Below are 24,237 nucleotides of genomic sequence, written 5' to 3'. Positions count from 1 at the left end.
AAAACCTAATCTGTCTGTGATAAGAAATTGGATTTGATAAAATATTGGATTTTATGACAAAGTAAATAAAATTGAAATGCCATTTAAAACATTTTTTATTTTATTTACAAACTTCAAAAAAATATTTAAAGCAATCCATTGTTGCATTTGCATTCACTAACTATTACTTTGCTAGAAATTCTCAACACAGCAGCCTGACAAAATAAATGGAATTAAGACAGTCAATTTATAAATAAATACTTAAATTCAAGTATAAAGCTATGAAAATAAGCAGTTGTTACAAAAATTTTTTAATGTTAAATACTGAGGGAAGTAATTTCCATTTGCCAAGAGGATAGATTTAAATGAACATATGAATGATATTAACCAAAACATAGCATTGGATTACATTTTCTCTCTGCTAATAAGTAGTTCGACCGGCTTAACTGGTTGGTCCTGAAATTGACATAATTTGGGTCAGATGTCTTCAATCACATTTCTGACGTCTTGGAACACATTACGTCTTCCAGGAAATGAACATAGAAATTCTTACATACAAAAACAGAAAGTACAAAAATAAAAAACACAATGGAATAAATATGCAATGTCATAAATAAATATAAATTTGGTAATTCAAAAATCATATAATAATAATACAAAAAATGGTAAAGTAACAACTTAAGTATGGTTTGTAAAAACAAGTTTGATGATATTATGGTTTCTTAACAAGTACAACAGCTGGTGTTTGAAGCTTTTGGTGAAGAGACATGAAGCTAGGGACTTGGTGGAGGTCTGGACTTTCCCCCCTTCCAATTGTCTAAGTGTATAATGACAGGGGCAGTAACCAAGTCAGAAATGTTCTGTTATTGACTCCCACCAAAGTAAATCAATGTACCGCTAGGTTGAATACCAGAACCTTTAAATATTACAAACTTTATGTACTACAAAACTACCAAATTAACCAAATATGTTTTGTAAGCCAAATCTAATGTTATCTTTACAGTGTGTCACAACAAAACCATTACATCATTTGGGAAATACATTCTCAGGTTAGACCAAAAGTAGTTGACGTTGGTATTTGGTTACTTCAAAGATCCCTTCTGGAGAATGTTTTAGTTGTACTTTTTTTGGCATAGCTATTGCAGATTTCTCTCAATATTATTTTGGTTTGACAATGACCTCTTGAAACCTGATTGTTTTTCAATTTAAATCACATATGACAGAGATAAGAAAAAGGAACAGAAAATAAGTGTTCATGCAATCCATGAGGCAAAGCGAGTTATGACAGCAGGTTTCTAGCCCTGAACATTTGGGAACAAGATGCAGAAACAGTGAAGGAGACAGGTGACCTGAATACCAGAGGGGTTGTTGGTCATATTTGCATTGCTTAGCAGAGCTACAGTAAGACTATGGGTGAGGTTCCAGTCGTGTCACTTCAGATTCTCTACTCTCACTAGGTCACATTCAGAGAGACAGAGACAAGGCATTTTAATTCAACTTCCCTTTGGGCAGTTGGTTCTTCGCAAGAGCAGTTTCCACATCGTCACCTGTATGCGGCCAATCAATTAGAAAAATGCAGTAGATGATTTATAAAAGCTGAAAATCAGATCTTCCCAAGTGTGATGCTGTCTCTAAGGTCTGTGATAAAGGCGTATATAAGCATACATTCTTTGAACTTAAGGAATTACTTTGACATTTTCACCCAGCTAGGAACCTGTTTCTTTGATTATAGTATTTCATAGTACATTGTCTGATTACAATTGAATTATGATCCAATTATTCAACAAAGACAACAGCACTCCTGTCCTGGGAGTTAATTCAAGAGCAAATAATTTTTTTCAGACTAGGGCTATCATATAAAATAATGTTCAGTAAAAAATGTAGACAATCAAGAACAAAATCATGTAACTGATTTTTTGCGCCATACGATAATTAATACCAACTATGCCAATCAAAATGGATTAATTAACTCTAGTCTATTGTCAATTATTGGAAAAATGCCAAAAAAGTTTTTCTGAACAAAAAGCAGACGCCGTGGTGATCAGGATTACTGTATGACCCAGGAACCACTTCAGTGACTAGTATAAACCAGTACAGGACTCATTTTGGAAGCCCCAAGTCCAATTTTTCATCTAAGTTCTGTCCGGTTCTCAGTATTTTTTAGTAAATCTTTTTCAGTAAAATATTCAGCATAATGATTTGTTGCCCAGTCACATTCTGAGTATAATCCCAACAGTGTTGTTTTTTGAAAGGCGTGCACATTGCACTAGAGAAGGCGTAGAGGGCTAGAGCAGGTGGATGGAGGTTGGTTGTCCCAACCCTCTACTGCCCCCTACAAGACAATTACAGATCTAGAGGCTCTCACTGTCCCATCACCTCGATGACATCATCTTCATCGTCATTGTTGCTGTCGGAGCTGCTACTGGCATTCTCTGCTGAGCCGTGGGCATCAAAGCGACCTGGCCCTTTCCCCATCAGGCCGGAGGAAGGGGAGGAGGGGAAGTGGGAGAGGAAGCTGGAACCAGCAGGGCCTGGGGTGGCGGCAGGCAGTCCCCCGGGGAGCAGCGAGCTTGGGTACATGCCCACGGACTGGTCATAGGACATGTGGAACCCCGGGGGCAGCATGCCTGCCATGCCGGCGCCCAGCAGGAACGGAGCCAGGGAGGTGGAGTCAGAGGCAGCCGGAGAAGACGATGAGGTGGTGGAAGGAGACCTAGAGGAGCTAGTTAGGGTGTCTCCCCCCATGCTGTATGGGTCAGAGGTCATGGGGAACATGCCACGGGGGTCACCCAGCTGGCTCTGTGGCTGGAAGTAGGCTGAGCCAGACCCCATGAAGAGGGCGTGTCCAACGGAACTCATCATGGTCTGGTTGAGGCACATGGTCGGGAGGCCGTAGCCCCTGGTGAAGGGGAAGGCCTGGGGGGGCAACGGCGCCGTGGTGCGCTTGCCGGTAGCTGGCAGCTTGTCGAAGGGCCGTTCTTTGGCAGATGGGGTGGAAGCCTTGCGCTTGGTGCCCCTCAGATCCAGGGCCACCGTGGCGTCTGTGCTGGGCTGAGCCGAGACACCTTTCCAGGCCATGGCGTGACTGATCAAGCTGCTGCCGTCGGAGGTCTCTGCCAGGCCCTCTGATCCTACAGACGGGGCCTTGGAGCCCTGCTCTGACTGGGACTTGTTTACGGCTGCGGCTGCATACCTCTGGAGCTCATTCAAGATCTCTGGGCTGTCGGGCGAGAGTGGACGGGATGCACAGCCGTTGGCAGAGGGCTCCACCAATGCTTCCTGGGTGTCTGAGGGATGAAAGGGAAAATATGGCTCTTAAGTCCAGGATAATAGAAACGTTCAGAGACCACATCGCACATGGACCGAATGAGCAAACTAAAACATCCAACATGGGCCAAAGGTACTGACTAAAAAGGTCCCAGTAGGATTTTTACCCTTGTGTGTCACAGCTGAGTTCTCCTCCCCTGCTTTTGGCTTGGACGCAGCGCGGATGGCAAAGATCTTCCCATCACACGTCCGTATGTAGGTCCCTTTGGTTCCTCTGATGACATGGATGCTCTCTCCTGCCCTGATCCTGGCCTTGACATTAGTTGAACTGGTGCTTCCAGGAATCACGATATCTGTGGTGGTAACTATCTTCTGGACCAAGACACCTGCCTTCTGCAGGTAATTGACGGGAAAGCCCGAGCTCAGATCGGAGTCTGCTGCAGGTGCGGAGCTGTTCGACGCATGGCGAGGCACCATGGGAATTGGAGTTGACTGAACGGGGCGGACGCTGGCTACTGGCTTCTCTTCTTGGCGAGGTGGTGGGCGCCTGAAGAGGGGCAAGTGTGAAAAGAATATGACAGCAGTGAATTGGCAGTTCAAACTAAGAAGGAAGGTTAACAATTTTATCAACTGCTTGAAAGGAATTCAACATATGGTGCCTCATTGACTGTACCCAATTACAATTTCTGTTAAAAAAGGTATTTGGTGAAAACCGGAACTGAAATCATGGTTGTTTTTGTGGACTAGAGGAATTGTTCTCACCAGTTGCGCTGGCTAAAGGCAGGAATGTTGGTGAGGCTCTGGTCGCTGGCAGGGTAATAGTGGGCGTAGGAGGGGCGTGTGTAAGGCACGGACGCACGCTTCTCGTCCTCGTAGCTTTTTCTGGCCGCCTTCTTCTCTGCTTTGGTCAGTTTCATCTCCCTCCTGTCCACCAGAAGAGACTCGTGGTGGAATGGTTGCTAAAGAGACAGACATGTATAGACTCTGATAAACTGGGTGGTTTGAAACCTGAATGCTGACTGATAGCCGTGGTATATCAGACGTCTACTGTCACATCACTTTATGACATCTCATCACTTTTTACTGCTCTAATTGTGTGTGTGGGGAGGTTTCTGTGATATGGCCAATATACCACGGCTAAGTGCTTTGTCCAGGCACTCTTAACAGCTCTTAGCCATGGTATATTGGCAACACACCACATTCCCTTTTGCCTTATTGTGTAATAAGTATAATATGCCTTCCGGTAGGTTTTCACTCCGGTTAATCATTTGAAAGAGTGACAGTTGTAAAATAGAAATGATGGGTGGACGCTGAGTCGGTCAATGATTCAGTGAGGAACAGTGGATGTGGATGCCCAAGAGCAGACAAAATAAAAAGATGTAGTGGGTGTGTTTTTTTTTTTGTTTTTTTTTGAAGATGTAGTGGGGGTGTGCCCCTCCAAGAACTGCCACCTTAACGTGGTGGAGGGGTTTGAGTACCCGAGTGACCCTAGGAGCTATGTTGTCTGGGGCTATATGCCCCTGGTAGGGTCTCCCAGGGCAAACAGGTCTTAGGCGACGGGTCAGACTAAGAGCGGTTCAAACCCCCCTTAATGAAGAACAACATTATGAGTACCGTGACGTCGCCCGGTATGGCGCAGCCGGGGCCCCACCCTGGAGCCAGGCCCGGGGTTGGGGCTCGTATGCGAGCGCCTGGTGGCCGGGCCTTCCCCCATGGGGCCCGGCCGGGCTCAGCCCGAACGGGTGACGTGGGGCCGCCCTCCCGTGGGCTCACCACTCACAGGAGGGACCATAAGGGGCCGGTGCGAAGAGGATCGGGCGGCAGTCGAAGGCAGGGGCCTAGACAACCCGATCTCTGGACACAGAAACTAGCTCTAGGGACGTGGAATGTCACCTCGCTGGCGGGGAAGGAGCCTGAGCTAGTGCGTGAGGTTGAGAGGTTCCGATTAGAGGTAGTCGGGATCACCTCTACACACGGCTTGGGCTCTGGAACCACACTCCTTGAGAGAGGATGGACTCTTCACCACTCTGGAGTTGCCCATGGTGAGAGGCGGCGGGCTGGTGTGGGTTTGCTTATAGCTCCCCAGCTCTGCCGCCATGTGTTGGAGTTTACCCCGGTGAACGAGAGGGTCGTTTCCCTGCGCCTACGGGTCGGGGATAGGTCTCTCACTGTTGTTTGTGCCTACGGGCCGAACGGCAGTGCAGAGTACCCGACCTTCTTGGAGTCTCTGGGAGGGGTGCTGGAAAGTGCTCCGACTGGGGACTCTATTGTTCTACTGGGGGACTTCAACGCCCACGTGGGCAACGACAGTGACACCTGGAGGGGCGTGATTGGGAGGAACGGCCCCCCTGATCTGAACCCGAGTGGTGTTCAGTTATTGGACTTCTGTGCTAGTCACAGTTTGTCCATAACGAACACCATGTTCAAGCATAAGGGTGTCCATCAGTGCACGTGGCACCAGGACACCCTAGGCCGCAGGTCGATGATCGACTTTGTTGTCGTCTCATCTGACCTGCGGCCGTATGTCTTGGACACTCGGGTGAAGAGAGGGGCGGAGCTGTCAACTGATCACCACCTGGTGGTGAGTTGGATCCGATGGCGGGGGAGAAAGCTGGACAGACTCGGCAGGCCCAAGCGAACTGTAAGGGTCTGCTGGGAACGTCTGGCCGAGTCTCCTGTCAGAGAGATCTTTAACTCCCACCTCCGGCAGAGCTTCGACTGGATCCCGAGGGAGGTTGGAGATATAGAGTCCGAGTGGACCATGTTCTCCACCGCCATTGTCGAAGCGGCCGCTCGGAGCTGTGGCCGTAAGGTCTCCGGTGCCTGTCGAGGCGGCAATCCCCGAACCCGGTGGTGGACACCGGAAGTAAGGGATGCCGTCAAGCTGAAGAAGGAGTCCTATCAGGCCTGGTTGGCTTGTGGGACTCCTGACGCAGCTGACGGGTACCGACAGGCCAAGCGGGCTGCAGCCCGGGTGGTTGTGGAGGCAAAAACTCGGGCCTGGGAGGAGTTCGGTGAGGCCATGGAGAAGGACTATCGGCTGGCCTCGAAGAGATTCTGGCAAACCATCCGGCGCCTCAGGAGAGGGAAACAGTGCCCTACCAACGCTGTTTACAGTAGAGGTGGGCAGCTGTTGACCTCAACTGAGGATGTCGTCGGGCGGTGGAAGGAATACTTCGAGGATCTCCTCAATCCCGCTGTCACTTCTTCCATTGAGGAAGCAGAGGATGAGGGCTCAGAGGTGGACTCGTCCATCACCCGGGCTGAAGTCACTGAGGTGGTCAAGAAACTCCTCGGTGGCAAGGCACCGGGGGTGGATGAGATCCGCCCTGAGTACCTCAAGTCTCTGGATGTTGTGGGGCTGTCTTGGTTGACACGCCTGTGCAACATCGCGTGGCGGTCGGGGACAGTGCCTCTGGGATGGCAGACCGGGGTGGTGGTCCCTCTTTTTAAGAAGGGGGACCGGAGGGTGTGTTCCAACTATAGGGGGATCACACTTCTCAGCCTCCCCGGGAAAGTCTATGCCAGGGTACTGGAGAGGAGAATACGGCCGATAGTAGAACCTCGGATTCAGGAGGAACAGTGTGGTTTTCGTCCGGGCCGTGGAACACTGGACCAGCTCTATACCCTCTACGGGGTGTTGGAGGGTTCATGGGAGTTTGCCCAACCAATCCACATGTGTTTTGTGGATTTGGAGAAGGCATTCGACTGTGTCCCTCGCGGCATCTTGTGGAGGGTGCTTGGGGAATATGGGGTCCTAGTGCATGTTGGACTCCGGCAGGGCTGCCCTTTGTCACCGGTTCTGTTCGTAATTTTTATGGACAGAATTTCTAGGCGCAGCCAGGGGCCGGAGGGTGTCAGGTTTGGGGACCACACAATTTCGTCTCTGCTTTTTGCAGATGATGTTGTCGTGTTGGCCCCTTCTAACCAGGACCTTCAGCATGCGCTGGGACGGTTTGCAGCCGAGTGTGAAGCGGTGGGGATGAAAATCAGTACCTCCAAATCCGAGGCCATGGTCCTCAGTCGGAAAAGGGTGGCTTGCCCGCTTCAGGTTGGTGGAGAGTGCCTGCCTCAAGTGGAGGAGTTTAAGTATCTAGGGGTCTTGTTCACGAGTGAGGGAAGGATGGAACGGGAGATTGACAGACGGATCGGTGCAGCTTCTGCAGTAATGCAGTCGATGTATCGGTCTGTCGTGGTGAAGAAAGAGCTGAGCCGCAAGGCGAAGCTCTCGATTTACCAGTCAATCTACGTTCCTACTCTCACCTATGGTCATGAGCTTTGGGTCATGACCGAAAGGACAAGATCCCGGATACAGGCGGCCGAAATGAGCTTTCTCCGCAGGGTGGCCGGGCGATCCCTTAGAGATAGGGTGAGAAGCTCGGTCACCCGGGAGGAGCTCAGAGTAGAGCCCCTGCTCCTCCACATCGAGAGGGGTCAGCTGAGGTGGCTTGGGCATCTTTTTCGGATGCCTCCGGAACGCCTTCCTGGGAAGGTGTTCCGGTCCCGTCCCACCGGGAGGAGACCCCGGGGAAGACCTAGGACTCGCTGGAGGGACTATGTCTCCCGGCTGGCCTGGGAACGCCTCGGTGTCCCCCCGGAAGAGCTAGAGGAAGTGTCTGGGGAGAGGGAAGTCTGGGCATCCCTGCTTAGACTGCTGCCCCCGCGACCCGGCCCCGGATAAGCGGAAGAAGATGGTATGGTATGGTATGGTAGTGGGTGTGTATATATATTGACCAGGTGTACAGCTGGAAGCCCTGTCTTGTGTGTGTTTGTGGGTGAATACAGAGATGTGTGCATAATGTCGGTACCTTGGTCACTAGGTGCGGGTAGAGTTGGCATGCCTGTCTGATGCTCGTCTCCATGTCCTGTCGGGGCTTTAGTTGTACCTGTGACACATCAGGTTCCTCATCCACAAAATGGAGCAGAGACTCCACTTCCCTTCGTGTGAAGGACAGCACAGGGTTTAGATCATCCACCACTCGATCTGTGGGGAAAACAAAGCTTAATCTACTACATACACACACGCACACACAAGCAATGACAAACTTGTTTGTCTGGGACCATCAACAGGTAAATTAAAAGGTTTTTGTGTATGACACAACGTTGCACACAGCTTAACATGACAAAGTATACAAATACTTATTTAGTTTTGAACTTTATTCCAAGATATTGGGGTTCTCTTTTTTAGCTGAAACAAATGGATGTCACTGTGGTACATGTGAAGTAGCGTAGGAATGCATGAAGTGCACTTGGTTTGACCAGAGTCTTAGAGAGTCTGACAGAGCGCTGAGTGGTTGACAGAACACACTTTATCATGCTAGTAAAATAGGAGGGATGAAGGCCACTTATCAGAGAGGACTGGGGCAATAGTGAATTCACTAATGATTAGAATTGTCACTGTGCCAAAAAAGTCTGTCCCTGTTTGACCAAAGCCTAGGCCAGGTTCAGCCCAAGCCTAGGCCCGGTTTGTAAATTTTCTAAAGGAAAACTATGTGGGCATAATATAAATGAAACAAAATTACTATTTAAATAATTAGTAAAGAAGTAAAGAATATAATAAGGTGGAGCATACCGAGAAATGGTTAGAGCTTAAGTTAATGTAGGGGACATATCTAATATAAATGAAGCCTGTTTTGATGTTACTATTGTTTTTAATTTGCTTGTGGTTATCAGCTTTGGAAAGGGATTGTGTTATAATTCCAACATAATTCCATATGCATTATTTCGTAGTCAAAAGTAATTCCCTTTAATGAGTAGGTTTGTCCAAACTTTTGACTAGTACTGTATTTCAGTCCGAATCATGTAAGCAGCTTTTTTAATAATGTTATAATAATTAATAATAATTTAATTTGGCAAGCCAGTCGCGCTAAAATTGACAACTTTAGTACTGATAACAGGGAGGATTGGGGTAAAAGAAGAATCAGTAATATCGATATAGCAACGCTACATGTAATAGTCTCAATTTGCTTAACACTATAACCGCCAGGCCTTTCTGACCCCCAGTAACCGCCAGAGCCAAACGCCGTTTGGCGTCATTAGCATACTAAGCGTCCCTATTAGCATACACATTCTCCTTCGCAGCATCACCATCCAGCCAGAGCATCAGTTCATCTATTGGGTCGTTATCAAACTATATAGAATAGTCTAAAAAACTATTAATTACAGATTTTGTTTGTTTATAAGTGTTAATGAATTTGAAGAATACAAGAATGTATTTGTATTGAATACAAAAAAAAAGATTAAGAAAAGAATACAAAGAATGATTATTTCTAAGTACACAGGCTATAGTATTTCCAATCTTTTATTAGGCCCCTCAAATGTACAAAATGAAAACACATGGGTCCTAAAACAAGCATTTCTGTTTTTCTTGAGTTTAAAAGCAAGTTCTCTGTCATCCACCTTCTAATATCTGAAACCCATGCTTCCAAAGTAGCTAATTTTGGAGCTTCTCAATGCTTCATTGAAATATATAACTATGTGTCATCAGCATAACAGTGAAAATGTGTGTGAAAAATACTGTGATTCCGGATGACATCACCCAAAGGCAGCATATATAGTAAGAACAATAATGGGCCCAGAACCGAGTCTTGAGGAACACCAAAACATACCTTTGATATGTCAGAGGATATGCTATCCACACATACAAACTGATAGCTTTCAGATAAATAAGATTTAAACCAGGCTAGAACATGTCCATGTAGCCCAATATGGGTTTCCAGTCTCTCTAAGAGAAGCAACAGGACGGATGCGGAACCTTTGTCTGAGGCCATTAGAAGGTCATTAGTTACCTTCACGAGTGCAGTCTCAGTACTATGATGGGATCTGAAACCGGACTGGAGCATTTAATAAATGTTATTTGTGATCAGGAAGGCTTTCTGTTGTTGGGAAACACATTTTTCAAAGATTTTTGAGAGAAAGGTGAGGTTCGATATTGGCCTATAACTGTTTGTGTCTGGATCCAGATAATTTTTTATTAGAAGAGGCTTAATTTCCGCAATTTTTTGTGAGTTTGGTACACATCCGGAGGAAAGGGAGCAATTTATTACATTGGCTGACCTAGCACAGTAAATAGCTCCTAAAGTAATTTTGTCGGAATCGGGTCTAGCTGACAATTTGTGGGTTTAGAACTCATTACATATTTAGTGAATGTGTTGAGTGATACGGGATCATACAATTCCAATGTTCTCATTGACACCTGGTCAGGGAGGTTCAGGACATTTTCAGGACAACTGAGATTTTGGGGACTATAACTATTTAAGGAGGATTCAGTTATTGGTTTTCTAATGGTGATGATCTTTTCATCAAAGTAGTTCACATATTCATTACAGCTAAAGTGAAGACCCACTTCACTTGTTGAGCGTTGAATTTTTGTTAACTTTGCAACTGTATCAAAGAGATATTTTGGATTGTTTTTGTTCACCTCAATCAGGTTGGAGAAATATGCTGATCGAGCAGATGTGAGTGCTTTTCGGTATTGTAGTGTACTGTCTATCCAGGCTTGTCTGAATACTTCCAACTTGGTGGAGAGCCACTTTCGCTCAACTTTTCTGGAGGCTTGCTTGAGTGCTTTTGTATAATAACATTTGTTATGTTATGTGTAGCCCATATCTTTAATGTTCATATTTATTAGCAGAACCAGAATGATGTGGAGTCAACCAGTGTAGTCATGGAAGAGAGTGGTGGAGCTTGGGAGGTGAGGTTGTACAGTACTGGCAAAATCAGCCACACACATTGAAATAGAGAGATATGTAGTAGCTCTTCATTAAGAGCACACATCATAGACAATATGTTAACTAAGTAATATTAAATGAAATGGCTGAAGGCTGTATTTTGCGTGTTCGTTGTAGCAGAATCAATGGGATGTTGTGTCCATCAGTGCACATACAGGATATGGCCAAAATTATGTGGACACTCGACTGTCACACCTATATGAGCTTGTTGGCCATCCCATTCCAAAACATGGGCATTTGCAAAAACATATATTAGTCCCCACTGGCGTTGCTAGGACCCGTGCTTGACCTCTATAAAAATGAGTGGGTGGGGGGCCCGTGCTTGACCTCTATAAAAATGAGTGGGTGGGGGGCCCGTGCTTGAACTCTATAAAAATGTGTTTTTTAATTGTATTTTTTATTGTGTGTTTCTATGTGGTTATCACACTCAGACTTCAGAATCGGCTTTCCATGCGTCTATAACGCGAAGTGTTACCTGGTAGACAGAAGAAAGACCAAGGCAGAGGTGTTGGACGGGTCATTGAACTGGTCGATGAGTCCATGTAAGGACAGCTTGCACCCCAGCCCGGCATCACCACGCTTCGTCAGTGTTTGTCCCCCTCACATTTGAAATCAAACCTATGCCCCTGATCCTTGGTATTTCGTTTCGTGAATAATTATTTAGCATAATACTTTTGTAGATTTATATTTGATGAATTAGACTACACAATAAGCTGAATCGCCTATTTTAAAAATGGTAACGTGTGATTAGTAGCCTAAATCGTTTGTATTATGTTTCAAGAATAGCCTAATTATGTTTTTGAATGGTCATGGAAATTTAATTTGTAAGTTTGTTCAAATTCAACCAAGGCTCTGATCATCTGGGAGTATCGCGTATTCATCCATTGACGTCATGCATTCAGTGAGGGGTGATTAGCGCCTGGGTACCATTTGGTACTGTGGGCTGCTGGCGGATTAAGTTGGAAAACGGGTAAAAAAAAAGCAGGTAAATAGTTTCTAAATAGTTTTCTGTTTGTCAGTTTAGAATTCAGACAATAGAACAATGTTATATACGCCTATTTAGAAAAAGTAATGGAAGGAGGAGGGTTTAGCTTTCAAAATGTTAGTTTTATTTTAATTACAAACTCAAATGCTAATTGGCGTAGGCATTTGGCGGTTCTAGTGTTAACTGCTGCCGAGTAGACCGGTTGGAAGAGGCAGAGAATTCTTGGAAGGTAATTATGTCATTTGTGTAGTCAATTGCATCACTTCTGTCACATTCTACTCTTTGGTTAGACGGTTACTCACCAGACATGCCCTGCTTGGAGATCTGTCGATCGTAGATCTTCTTCTCCAGGGTGAAGTCGCAGACCAGACGGTAGATGTGGCAGGGTTTCTTCTGGCCGTAGCGGTACACTCTACACACAGCCTGGGCGTCGTGACAGGGGTTCCAGGAGGCGTCGAACACCACCACGCGGTTAGCTCCGATCAGATTCACTCCTAGACAGCCAGCCCTGGGGATGGGGAGAAGCACAGGTCAATCACCTGAGGGGCGTATGTGTGTGTGTGTATAGATTTGAGCATGGGATTGAGGGTTTAATGTTTGTAACAAGTGTGGTTGTTAATATTGCTAGGCTAAAGCATGATTCTAAACATACTGCAATAACTTTTATTGTTACCTGGTAGACAGAAGAAAGACCAAGGCAGAGGTGTTGGACGGGTCATTGAACTGGTTGATGAGTCGCTCCCTCTCTGAGGCAGATGTACTTCCATCCAGTCCTAAAGAAAGGAGCCATAGAAATAAACAATCCCTGTCCCCAACACACAGAACCAACCAGTCTTCAGCCACAGGCTTGATGAAGCAATATCAAGATTACCAGCAGGTGGCGAAAGTAAATGTTAGTGAATGGGAAAGCGTCATCACGGAATTGGGAAGGCAAAATACGAATTAGTGTTGCTTCAATAGAAGACCTCACTGTACAAACGGAGCTAAACACTAACGACAGTAGTGGTTGTCACTGGAACATGGGACACTTACTGTAGTAGTTGAGGTTGCGGACCCAGTTTTGGTTGTTGCCATCTCTGGCACTGCCCGCTGGTATGGGCCTCTTCCCCAGGAATTCCTCAATGACTGAGAGTGTGGACAAACTCTGGCTGCAGGAGACAGTGAAAAGGGTGATAAGAGGTCTTGGAAATTGCAGTGTAAAATGAATGAGAACATTTCTTGGAAACTAATGAGAACATTTCAGTGAAGTATTGTCTGAATGTTGGAATCTGTTATATACTCTGTTCTGATGGGCAGATCTAAATAGTCAACAATACAAGCTAATGTAAGGTTCTATTTCAGGGCCTACCTGAAGACCAAGATCTTGTCTCCCTTCCTGACGCTCTCATCAATCAGGTGAAACAGCAGGACCATCTTAGCAGAGTTCTCCAAGAGCCCTGGCTTGTAATCTGACATAATCTCCTTCGCCTGTGAGTGAGAAAGAGCAAGAGGAGTTGACACGTGAAGATATCAGCACTTAAGTGTAATTGTGGTGCGCACGTAATAACTAGTTTTCACTGAAACCTATGACAGAATCTATTGTAAATGAACAGCTCTTAAATTGTTCTCCACCCCACATAAATCCATAATGACTCAACTAGCTCAGTCGGTTAATCCTGTTGTTTAAATGGAGTTAAAACCACAAAGAAATCAGTGCGTACCCATTCATAGGTTATGACCTGATTGGCCTTCTCCTGTAGAGCGTTGAGACTCAGCCCTCCGACGCTGTTGGGGTCCTCCGGGGTCTTGCCCTTCTGGTTGGGGGCAGGACCGTTGGTGATGTCATCCAGGTCCAGGTCTTGCTCATTGGCCAGATTCTCCTTCTGCAGCGCCTCGTGCAGTACGTCCGGGTGGTTCCAGATCTGGCGAAGACATGTAAACATTATATAAGCATGTAGGGGACGACGTCTGAATGGCACGCGGATGAGTACTCAGGATGTGTTACGCCCGGTCCGTGCCCAAACAGAAAGAGACACACGGACAGACTCACCTTGCAGCAGACGCAGAAGGCCTTGAGTGGGTTGAGGCTAAGCCAGCCGCTATTGCCTGCCTCTCTGAAGCGCTTCATGAACTCCGTGTAGAGGGCCCTCTGCAGGGGCGACAGGCGCACCAGAATCACATGCTCCTCCTTGGAGGGCAGCTGGTCTCTCAGTACGTCGTGACCGCGCCTGGGAACAAACACAACCGGAGTTGGACTTCAAATACCTATGCACTAGGTCTGTACAATAACGGACGAAACATAACCATTATCTGATTCCAATACTATCTCGTCTGGGTACAGACTTTGTCAACCACCTGCAGCGACCACGCCGTTCTCCACTGCCAAGTCTCACCTCTGGACGAAGCCCTCCAGCAGGCTGTGGAGGACATGGCTCCGGTATCTCATTAGCCGGACGTCCTGGGGAGTGCTGTCCACGCACTGCCCGTTCAGAATGGGCCTCTCGAACATGTTACTGAACTCCTGCCTGGTACCTAGGAAGTCGGGCCGGACAAAGTCCACCATGCACCAGTATTCTGTCAGGTTGTTCTGGAGGGGGTAGCCCGTGAGGACTACTCTTCGCCGGGTACGGATATTCTTCAGGGCCTGCGAGGTGCTGGCATGGCAGTTCTTAATGCGGTGACCTTCATCACAGATAACCACGTCCGGGCCGGGGCAAGACAGGGCCTTCTCTATTCCTACAGGATTTAGAGGACAGGAGGACTGGTTGATTGAGCAGTTGCAATGGCAGCCCTAAAGATGTATAGTGTATATGTGTGACTCACATCTACTAATAATGGTGGCTGTGAGTCACACAATGTTGTTGTAGCTACTTTGGGACTGGAATCTAACAAAGAGGTGTCTAAGAAAGAATTGCACATTTCCTTTAGCAAAAGCGTAATGTGTAGATGATTTTGCCTGATGAAAGAAAAACAGCTGTAAACATTTGGTCTGAGAAGTTTAAAAGGTGAAAGCCTTAAATAGTTGTTAGCAGTTATATCACCTAAAGGCTACTGGTACCTGTAGTACTTAAAAACAGAAAATTGATTTTGGAGACAAAGTTTTTTTCTTGCTTCAATTATTTATAAAAAGTAAAAGGGTATCTATATTTTTGACTATGTTGTTCACTGACATTTGTCAATTAGAGGTAACATTTAATCCAATCTACCTTTAAGGAGCTCCTGTTGCCTATCCTCTTCATCCAGATCAATGACAACCGGTCCTTGGGGCTTCTTGGACTTCTTCTTCCTGCCTGCCACAAAGCTCTTTTTCAGGGTCAACAGGCGGTACATCTCATAGCCCATCAGGAGCACGCCGCCGTCTCGTGACCAGTCAGAGATCACTTTTGCTCTTGTGGCCGTCGTTCTGAGAAAAAAAAGGATGCCCAGAGAGCACAGAGAGCAGAAAATTTACCACACAGAAAAACAAAGATGTTTAGAGAAGTACTTAAAAGTGGTTACAGACCAGGGTGATGAGAGATTGAGTCATGTTTGTAAATACACTACTGGTGAAAAGTGTTTGAAACATTAATTTTTCCAGTTTTCATTGAACTTCCCATAGTTTAATGTGTATAGACAAACAAGAAATCATGGAATCGGGTTGTTTAACAAAATGTAATCTAAATTGTCGAAAGACATAACAACCAAGCAGAATTGAGGCATTCTTTCTACAATGGAAATCAAATATTGTTCAGAAAATTATTCCCAACACTTTCGAAGAAATTCCCACAAATGTGTTGCACTTGTAAATTGATTTGCTTTCACCCTTCTGCCCAGTTGAACCCAAACAAGCTTGAAGGGGTTTAAGTATGGAGACTGTACCGGCAATTATAAGATTTGAAGCCTGGAGTGATGTTAGCCATAGCCTGGAGTGATGTTAGCCATAGCCTGGAGTGATGTTAGCCCTAGCCTGGAGTTATGTTAGCCCTAGCCTGGAGTTATGTTAGCCCTAGCCTGGAGTTATGTTAGCCCTAGCCTGGAGTTATGTTAGCCCTAGCCTGGAGTTATGTTAGCCCTAGCCTGGAGTTATGTTAGCCCTAGCCTGGAGTTATGTTAGCCATAGCCTGGAGTTATGTTAGCCATAGCCTGGAGTTATGTTAGCCATAGCCTGGAGTTATGTTTTGGGTCCTTATCTTGCTGTAGGATGAACCCCTGATCAACTATGTGTACACCGGAGGGTATTCCATGGTTCTGCAAAATGCTGTGGTAGCCATTTTGGTTCAGGGTGCCACTCGCTCTGTGAAAGCCGCTGACTGTGGATCCAGCAAAAGAGCCCCATTCAATCACGCTTCCTCCATGTTTGAGTGTCACACACTGAGGAACCATCATTTTGCCTCTTTGACGATGTGCACAAACCCTATGTGATGAATCAAAGCTTTCAGATTTATAAGACCTTCTTCCAGTCCTCAGTAGCCTCTTTTTCTTATTTTGCCATCTTAGCAATGGCTTTCCTACTGCCACTCAACCTGTCAAACCTGCAGCTCGAAATCTTCTCTTCACAGTTGAAACTGAGACTTGTTTACTTCGACCTGTGTTAAGCTGTGCTTGAATCTGTTGTCCTGTGAGCCGCCTATCACGCCAGCTGTTGACTGTCAGAAACGTCTGATTCTGTTGTGGCTTTGGGTCTGCCAGATCTTTTCCTGTCCGAGTGTCCTCCAATTTCCAAGTGCCTTTTTTATAGTAAGCTGTACTCGACACCTTGTATTTCTTTGCAATTTCTCTGAAGGAAAGACCTATTAAGGGTAATAATGGTCGGTCTGCCTTTGTTAATTGCCCTTTTCAGATAGAAATATACTACTTCCTGCAGTACAATACTGTCCAAATAATGCTTAAGAGGGTGTAATTACCCAGTCTGTTCAAACATTGCATTTATACAGACAGAGGGTTTGTATGTAATCAGCAAAAAGTTGGGTCACCTGTTGGAATTGTTAGCACCAATGTTCAAGGCTTAATTTACTCCCATTTCTGGAGAACAGCTGTAAGTTATTAACCCAATACTTGTTCTCTGAAAAGTCATTTCATAACTCTGAAATGTTCAATTTCTTTTATTCTATCCTTTGGCAGTTTACCACTTACCCTTTTACCATTTCAGGTTATTAACTGGACTTAAATTTCAAAACATTTATATTTTTGAATTTGAGTGTTCTAAAACTAGAATGGCATGCATGTTACATTTATTTATATATTTATTTAATAAAAAAATATTTTAACATTTCCCTCTACATATGTGCTGACTGTTGGACTATTTGTTGGGCTTTTTAAAGAGGTTTAAAGAAAGAATATTCACACAGAAAAAAAACACTGACAGAGACAAGTGCCAAAGACTTGGCTTTGCTTCACTCACAGCGAGAGAGGGAGCAAGGTTGTGGAGTTGATAAAAAAAAGGCAAGATGATGAACAGTAAGTGAAGGAGCAAAGAGAAGGCTTGATCGGAGGAAACCATTAGGTCATTGGGTCAATTGCTATGACACGTCTGCAAGAGGGTGAGATCTGTAGAGTGCAAAGCTGAGAGCAGTGCAAGCCACAGACTCCCAGGGACATATGCCCAACAGTTGTGTGACAAACACTTAGCAGAATCAGAGAGAGAGAGAGCTGTGATGAATATCTCTGAGAGTGGGAGTGAATCATCATCTCAGATCTTACACCGACACAAGCTATGATCAAGAATAAAAGAGGATGATGTGGTAGAGGTGACCTGAAACTCACTTGTGCTCATCGTTCAAAATGTGGACCTTGAAGGTGCGCGGGAAGACGTGGGTTGGGTCGACGTCCAGGGGTAGCGCATCGGCGGACGGAAGCCAGAGGTTAAACTCAGCCAGCCAGTTTTGTAAAGTGTTGACCTGTGGAAATAGGAAGAGTGAATTACCTCAGTCATGAGACTCTTATCAGGATCCAGGATGTTCAAAGAGAACGCGGCGTGCAGACTGAGGACAGAGTACTGGTGGTCACTCACAGGCACGATGGCGAGAACACTGTGGGCCTCTGTGTGTCTGAGCAGGACATCTATGAAGGAGATGACCTGCAGGGTCTTGCCCAGCCCCATGCTGTGGGCCAGGATGCAGCCGAACCCGCTGCTGCTCTTATAGCGCCCCAGAGACTCCACCAGGTTATCGTAGAGGAACCGGATCCCACCGATCTGACGGAGATGAGGAGGAGAAAAACAAGACAGATTCAACTTGTTTGCAATTTAACAAGTGCCCACATTTATTTGTTTGACTGGGTTCTATTAAATGGCTTTATGGGGTTTTCCATAGACCAAAGTGATTTTTAGGTTAACTATGGATTGGTGAATATGGTACTATATTCAGTGACTAGGGTAGCTTGGTGAACAGTGAAACACTTGTACCTGGTGAGGTTTGATGACCCGGGCCAGCTGAGGGGACAGGAATAGGTCAGTCTCATCGGTTGGATGGTTCAGGTTGACCAAGACACGCCCCAAGGCATCTGGTTGGTTCAGAGCATCATTGACATGGGCACCGCTGGCCTCATCTTCATTGGTGGACACACTGCCATCATCCTCATCAGAGCTGAGTTCAATCACATCTATGGTTTGGAAAGGAAGTGGGGGTCAGTGTTTGTGTCGAAGTGCATGGCGGATGGAAATGGAGAAACATTAAATATAGCTAGTTCAATTGCATGGTGCCTATTGATCAAAACGATCATTATTTTCTTACACAATACTGCCTAACATATAATATTTAATGTGTATTTTTCATTTCAATAATAAGTGTTTCAATAAAAAAAGGATATTCAAAACATACTATCCATTTTCACAAATCCTATAAAATGTACGTAATCATGTAGTAGCTGAAAAAACGATCTTTAAAAAGTTCCTCCCTGACCTGTCTTTGTTTCATTGGTTATGTCGTTTTGCAGATCGTTTTGCAGATCAAAGATGAAAAGTAACAACGACAAAAAATCCCCATACTATGAATGGGAATTAATGTCATTAATGGTATGTGATAAGCCACACAAGCATATGGTGATTTCTCAGACATCAGATGTGTCCTGGAGGAAAGGGGAGGGCGATAGTCTGAAGGCTTATATAACTCTGGTGAATTGCCGGTTATACAAGCTGGATTATAGCAGCTGGGGATGGGGTTTACATAACCCAGGGCAGAAATGTCACCGCTCTTCCTGGGCCGAGGCTGGCTGGGGTTGACACTGGGGCTGGCATGTAACCAGGATTAACCAGACATTTGCTCCACAGACCCAGTTCTATATCAGACACAGTCTCCTTATTCTGCCCTCTCACCCAGGAATGCAAGAAGGGCTCTGATAAAGCCAGTGGGTCAGGCTTATAAGGGCTCTAACTGTGGATCTATAGCTGCAAGCAGCAGACAGGTGTGTGTTAATAGACAGACAAAGAGTGCTTGTGTGTGTACGTGAGTCATGACCAGGGGAGAAAAAGCTTAGTTCTTTACTGTAGCAACTCTCCTGCTCTATCCAGAGTGCTCAGAGCAAATAAGTCCCTGCTAACCTTGAACCATTATATGAATCACATCTCATGATGTGCTTTCAGAAAGTACACTGGGAGGCGAAATCAATTCCACTACCAGTGACAAAACCCAGGGTTTATAGGTAATATAAAGACGGACATCGAAAGTCCAGAGGGGGGCACGACATGTCAACGGTTGTAGCCTGGCCGTTATCAGACAGTCAGTGGTTTAGGAACCGTGACTGGTGCAGAGCCACGGAGGTCTACTGATTTTAATGTACAGTGTGGCTATTAAGTATAGTGTGGCTATTAAGTACAGGGTGGCTATTAAGTACAGGGTGGCTATTCTGTACAGTGTGGCTATTAAGTACAGTGTGGCTATTCTGTACAGTGTGGCTATTCTGTACAGTGTGGCTATTCTGTACAGTGTGGCTATTCTGTACAGTGTGCCTATTCTGTACAGTGTGCCTATTCTGTACAGTGTGGCTATTAAGTACAGTGTGCCTATTCTGTACAGTGTGCCTATTCTGTACAGTGTGGCTATTAAGTACAGTGTGGCTATTCTGTACAGTGTGGCTATTCTGTACAGTGTGGCTATTAAGTACAGTGTGGCTATTAAGTACAGTGCCGCTATTCTGTACAGTGTGGCTATTAAGTACATTGTGGCTATTAAGTACAGTGTGGCTATTCTAAGGGAGTCTTTCAGTCAGCTGACCACATGTGAAATGAAGAGAACTCACTGGTCATGCTGTTAATATGGACAAATATGAATAACTGGAGCCGAATTACTCAGTACTGGTATTCAAAATGTCAAAGAAGAGTTCTGATCTAGGGTCAGCTAGGATTTGAGGACATAATGAGTAAGATAAAAGGGACAGAGAGACCTGATTCTAGATTGGTAGAGGATGGTGGCAGTCAGTCTGTTGTCTCGTAATGTGTGTGACAGACCCTCTCCAGCCTAAAAACTGAACTCATTGGGACAGAGGACTTACCTTCTTTAGGGGTGCGTGTTTTTGGGATTAGAACGCTGGAGTGGTCCACACTCAGCTTAGTGCTTCTGTCACCAGTGTCCAGACAGATCACATTATCCTGTTCAGCCACCCTACCAGACACACCATGAGGTTGGTCTTCTGGTAAGGACAGAAATGCAGAACTTGGTCACCAGAGTTATCCACCAACCAGTACATTTCCACTGTGATAGATCTTATTTCAACAGTATACCAGTTCAATCCAATTATCATTTCCAGGGAATAAATCATGTGTATGTAAGTGTGTGTGTGTGTGTGTGTGAGAGAGAGAGACAACAAACCTAATAATGTATCAGGATAATGAATCTACAGTACTACCAGTATCCTTTCCCCTACTTAATAATGTATCCGGATAATGAATCTACAGTATACCTGTAACCTTTCCCCTACTTACTTAATAATGTATCAAGATAATGAATGCACAGTAAAACCTGTAACCTTTCCCCTACTTACTTAATAATGTATCAGGATAATGATTCTACAGTAATATCTGTATCCTTTCCCCTACTTGTAACAGTGATTGTTGTTGTTCACTGCTGTTTTTCATTTTTGTTTTGCCCATAATTTTATTATATATTGATGTTTGCTTTGGCAATGTGTGTAGTAACACATTCCATGCCAATAAAGCCATTTGAATTGAATTGAATTGAATTGAAGTGAGTGAGTGAGTGAGTGAGTGAGAGAGAGACTAAAGGGTCCTCACCTGGTGTCTTGGATAGGAGGGGTACTGGATAGTGCCCTTCCTTTCTCAGCTGGTCAAGCCTCTGCCGCCTCTCCAGCTCCTCCTGCTGGGCAGCTTTGGTAACTGCCTCCAACTGATGCTCCCTCAATAACTTCCTACATCAGAGAGACAGAGAGAGACAGAGGGAGAGAGAGACAGAGACAAAGATTAGAGAGCTCAGAGTAGGGCCAGAGGCATCTATCTCTGTTAAAGGGCCAACAGACAGAATACAGTGAGCCAGATCACATGGGGATATACATTACTAATGTTGTGTGTGTTTAGACAACATTTATGTGCATATCTGTTTATCTCTGAATCTGTGTGTGTGTGTATCTCTTTGTACAGTGAGAGCTGTAAGACACACTGAGGAAATAATCCCACTCATGGTATTGGCGGCATGGTTGACTTGTTGCCAGACTGTGAGTAATACAGATATTTCTACTTAAAGGCTTCATAATAGTGAGCCCTTCCAAGGGGAAGCCAATGAGATGGTAAAGACACTCTGTGGACTACAGTATGGGTGGTTAACACACATTCAGGAATTTACCGTTGAATATTGCCTTTCGTTCCTCTGTTGATTGAGGGCCTATGCTAGATAATGAGTTTCAAAGTCTGCAATTTGAAAAGTGGTTTGAGGGGTTAGAGGTCATACCTGATGTTCCTCCTCATGCGTGCAGGTTTGTTAGAGTGGGACCTCTTCTTGGTTCCACTCAGGGGCCTTGAGGACGGTGGGTAGAGTGGCTGTGCTGAGGGGTGGGACGGCAACTCCCCCGGAGGTGAGGTAGATGGGATGGTACACTGCCACCCTGCCGGGTCCCCCCCCTGCGCCTCATTCTGGGAGCTGAAAGGAGCGCTGTGAGCCTGGTCTGTGGAGACATGTGGAGGGAGGGGCCTTTTAATTATTAGGGCACAAAACATTGTGATGCGGATTGAACGCAATCTATTCCAAAGGTAAGTTGCATAACAGGCGTGGATTTCTGCATCCCTGAAGAAACAGACTGATTCAAGAACAGTTCAGCAAACAAACTGACCCATAAGGAGTTACACTGAAGATCTTTTGTGTTTAAGGAGGAGGAACTGGGCCAGAGCTTGATACGACACAGTCTGGGACCTCCCTCCCTGCAGACAGCAGACACAATGAACTAGATCTGAGCTGCTTATGTAAGTGCTCAGAAATATGGCACGCTTATGAAACCCGGAGCACTGTAGCTGGCCGTTGGGGTTTCTGATGCTTCATGGGGCTCAACAGACAGATGGACAGACCGACTGACATGGCTGAGGATAAAACCAAGGTCAAGGCCCACATAAACCTGGCTCCCACACTCTCACTAGGACTGTATCCAGGTCCGCTGTCTCATTGTAACAGACAGGCCCGGTCCAAACGAATACAGCTCGGCACAGCCGAGACAGCTATAAGCATAGCCAATGAACCTAGATTGACCCAACAGCACATCTGTCAGGACGGAACTTCTATGTTCAGCCAAGTCTATGTTGGTCTGGATCCAATCACATAAGCTTTTAGCTACAGTATATATACTAAATAACATTGCAAAACAGTCCTCTGTAACCCCTGGCATTTTGGTCAGGCTAAAACCAATTTAATATGATTTAATACAGGGATTATGGACAGTTTGGGCAAAAAACTATCCTAAAAGTGATAATGTTATCCAGACAGTTGTCTGCAGACTTTGACCTCCATTACAACCCCATAAAATTCCAGACAACAGGTTTTTGAAAGCGGGGGGGCTGATAAACATTCAGTTTATCTGTACCCAAACACTGCAAGTTCCCTGCACTGGATTTAATTAACTTGGCTACAAAAGGGAAGAAAATAACCCTTAAAACAAATCAGGTGCATTCTAGCTATAGTTGTTTGATTAACAGTGTTTCTGTAGATGATCATGGTGTTTAAGAAAATCAGCATTAGATGAAGGCAAATTAAGGTTACTTTGGGCTACTTTGTAATTAACAACTGTGAAGGCCTTTCCATCTCTCACTGACTCAATGATCATCACTGCAAACAGCCTGGAATTTAAAAGTAAACAATCAGTGAGCCAATTGTTCACGTCAGATGATAATGTCGGGCTAAATAACACATTTTAAAAACTGCATACATTTATTAGATATCTAAATAGACAATGCATTTTTGAATATTGTTGAGTTCCAGTTTCATTTTTATAGGGCACTACAGACTGCATTACGGAACAGTTACATAACTGATTCCTGAAATGCATGCCACCTTTTGAAAGTACACACTGTCTTGTATCATAGACAGGGCACAGAGCGAGAGAGAGATAGAGATCAGATTGCCCTTCACCATCCACTGTCACAATAGGTGGTGCAGTAGAGAAATTAGGGGAATCCCACTGGTTTAAGAAATCCATCCAAACCTTATGGAACCCCACTGAGCATATTAATGACTAGCTTTGATTGAAGACACCCTTGGGCAGCACGGGGGCGGTGATCTGGAAGAGGTGGAGGTCATGTTCAGGCTTCCAACGTCTCACTCTAACTAGCTGGCATTCTAACAGCATCACCTGTATATATCCTCAACCGGTCATGGATTTGGATTGTTAATTAGAGCCTCTGACCAGAGCCCACGCAGACATCAGCAACGGTCCTCCTGATGGTGGTGACACAATGTAATGTTACACAGGCCACTGTTACATAACCAAAAGAACACAGAACCAAGGAAGCCAAAACCCCCTTCAGAATGGTACTGAACAAATCATGGTAACACACACACACACACACACACACACACTGGCTCCGCTGGTTTTTGTGAGCAGTGAGGGAGTGGACTAGCTCAGTGGAAACCACACTATACACACAGCGAGCCGTGGCAGCGGTCCAATCACAATAACCAGCGAGATTAAAGGGAGGTTGTGTCCGCGCGGCACTAGCAATGCACACAACAAAGACTAGATTATGAAAAACTGAGGAACCTAATGAAGTGATTTGAGCTTAATCAATCAGCTCCCAAAGTCAGCCGTCTAACCTGGCCAAGTGCTTCTGGGATATATATTAGTGAACAGACCTGAAATGGACTGGAAATAAAGTGTAAATGTTAAGAA

At 45.3% G+C, this 24,237-nt stretch overlaps 1 protein-coding gene across 2 annotated transcripts in view; it reads right to left on the bottom strand.

Moving 5' to 3' along the window:
- Nucleotides 1-82: 82 nt before the first annotated feature.
- LOC105025250 (helicase ARIP4) overlaps nucleotides 83-24,237 on the bottom strand; it is a 71,476-nt gene continuing 47,321 nt past the window's right edge. For both annotated transcript variants that reach the window (XM_010895805.3, XM_010895806.3), the window contains 18 exons: nucleotides 21,816-22,029; nucleotides 21,146-21,279; nucleotides 20,407-20,544; nucleotides 18,323-18,519; nucleotides 17,930-18,112; nucleotides 17,683-17,816; nucleotides 15,147-15,343; nucleotides 14,334-14,676; nucleotides 13,991-14,168; nucleotides 13,662-13,862; nucleotides 13,310-13,428; nucleotides 12,994-13,109; nucleotides 12,635-12,734; nucleotides 12,264-12,469; nucleotides 8,055-8,230; nucleotides 4,009-4,205; nucleotides 3,414-3,793; nucleotides 83-3,266 (listed from right to left, as the gene is read on the bottom strand). In XM_010895805.3, coding sequence (XP_010894107.2) covers nucleotides 2,341-3,266; nucleotides 3,414-3,793; nucleotides 4,009-4,205; nucleotides 8,055-8,230; nucleotides 12,264-12,469; nucleotides 12,635-12,734; nucleotides 12,994-13,109; nucleotides 13,310-13,428; nucleotides 13,662-13,862; nucleotides 13,991-14,168; nucleotides 14,334-14,676; nucleotides 15,147-15,343; nucleotides 17,683-17,816; nucleotides 17,930-18,112; nucleotides 18,323-18,519; nucleotides 20,407-20,544; nucleotides 21,146-21,279; nucleotides 21,816-22,029 — 4,139 coding nt within the window. In that variant the 3' untranslated portion in view covers nucleotides 83-2,340. The remainder of the gene's footprint in view (nucleotides 3,267-3,413; nucleotides 3,794-4,008; nucleotides 4,206-8,054; nucleotides 8,231-12,263; nucleotides 12,470-12,634; nucleotides 12,735-12,993; nucleotides 13,110-13,309; nucleotides 13,429-13,661; nucleotides 13,863-13,990; nucleotides 14,169-14,333; nucleotides 14,677-15,146; nucleotides 15,344-17,682; nucleotides 17,817-17,929; nucleotides 18,113-18,322; nucleotides 18,520-20,406; nucleotides 20,545-21,145; nucleotides 21,280-21,815; nucleotides 22,030-24,237) is intronic.

Source organism: Esox lucius, chromosome 12, assembly GCF_011004845.1.
Source record: "Esox lucius isolate fEsoLuc1 chromosome 12, fEsoLuc1.pri, whole genome shotgun sequence".
Classification (NCBI taxonomy): domain Eukaryota; kingdom Metazoa; phylum Chordata; class Actinopteri; order Esociformes; family Esocidae; genus Esox; species Esox lucius.
The sequence above is the reverse complement of the archived record's forward strand: the minus strand, read 5'-3'. Positions and strand labels throughout refer to the sequence as shown.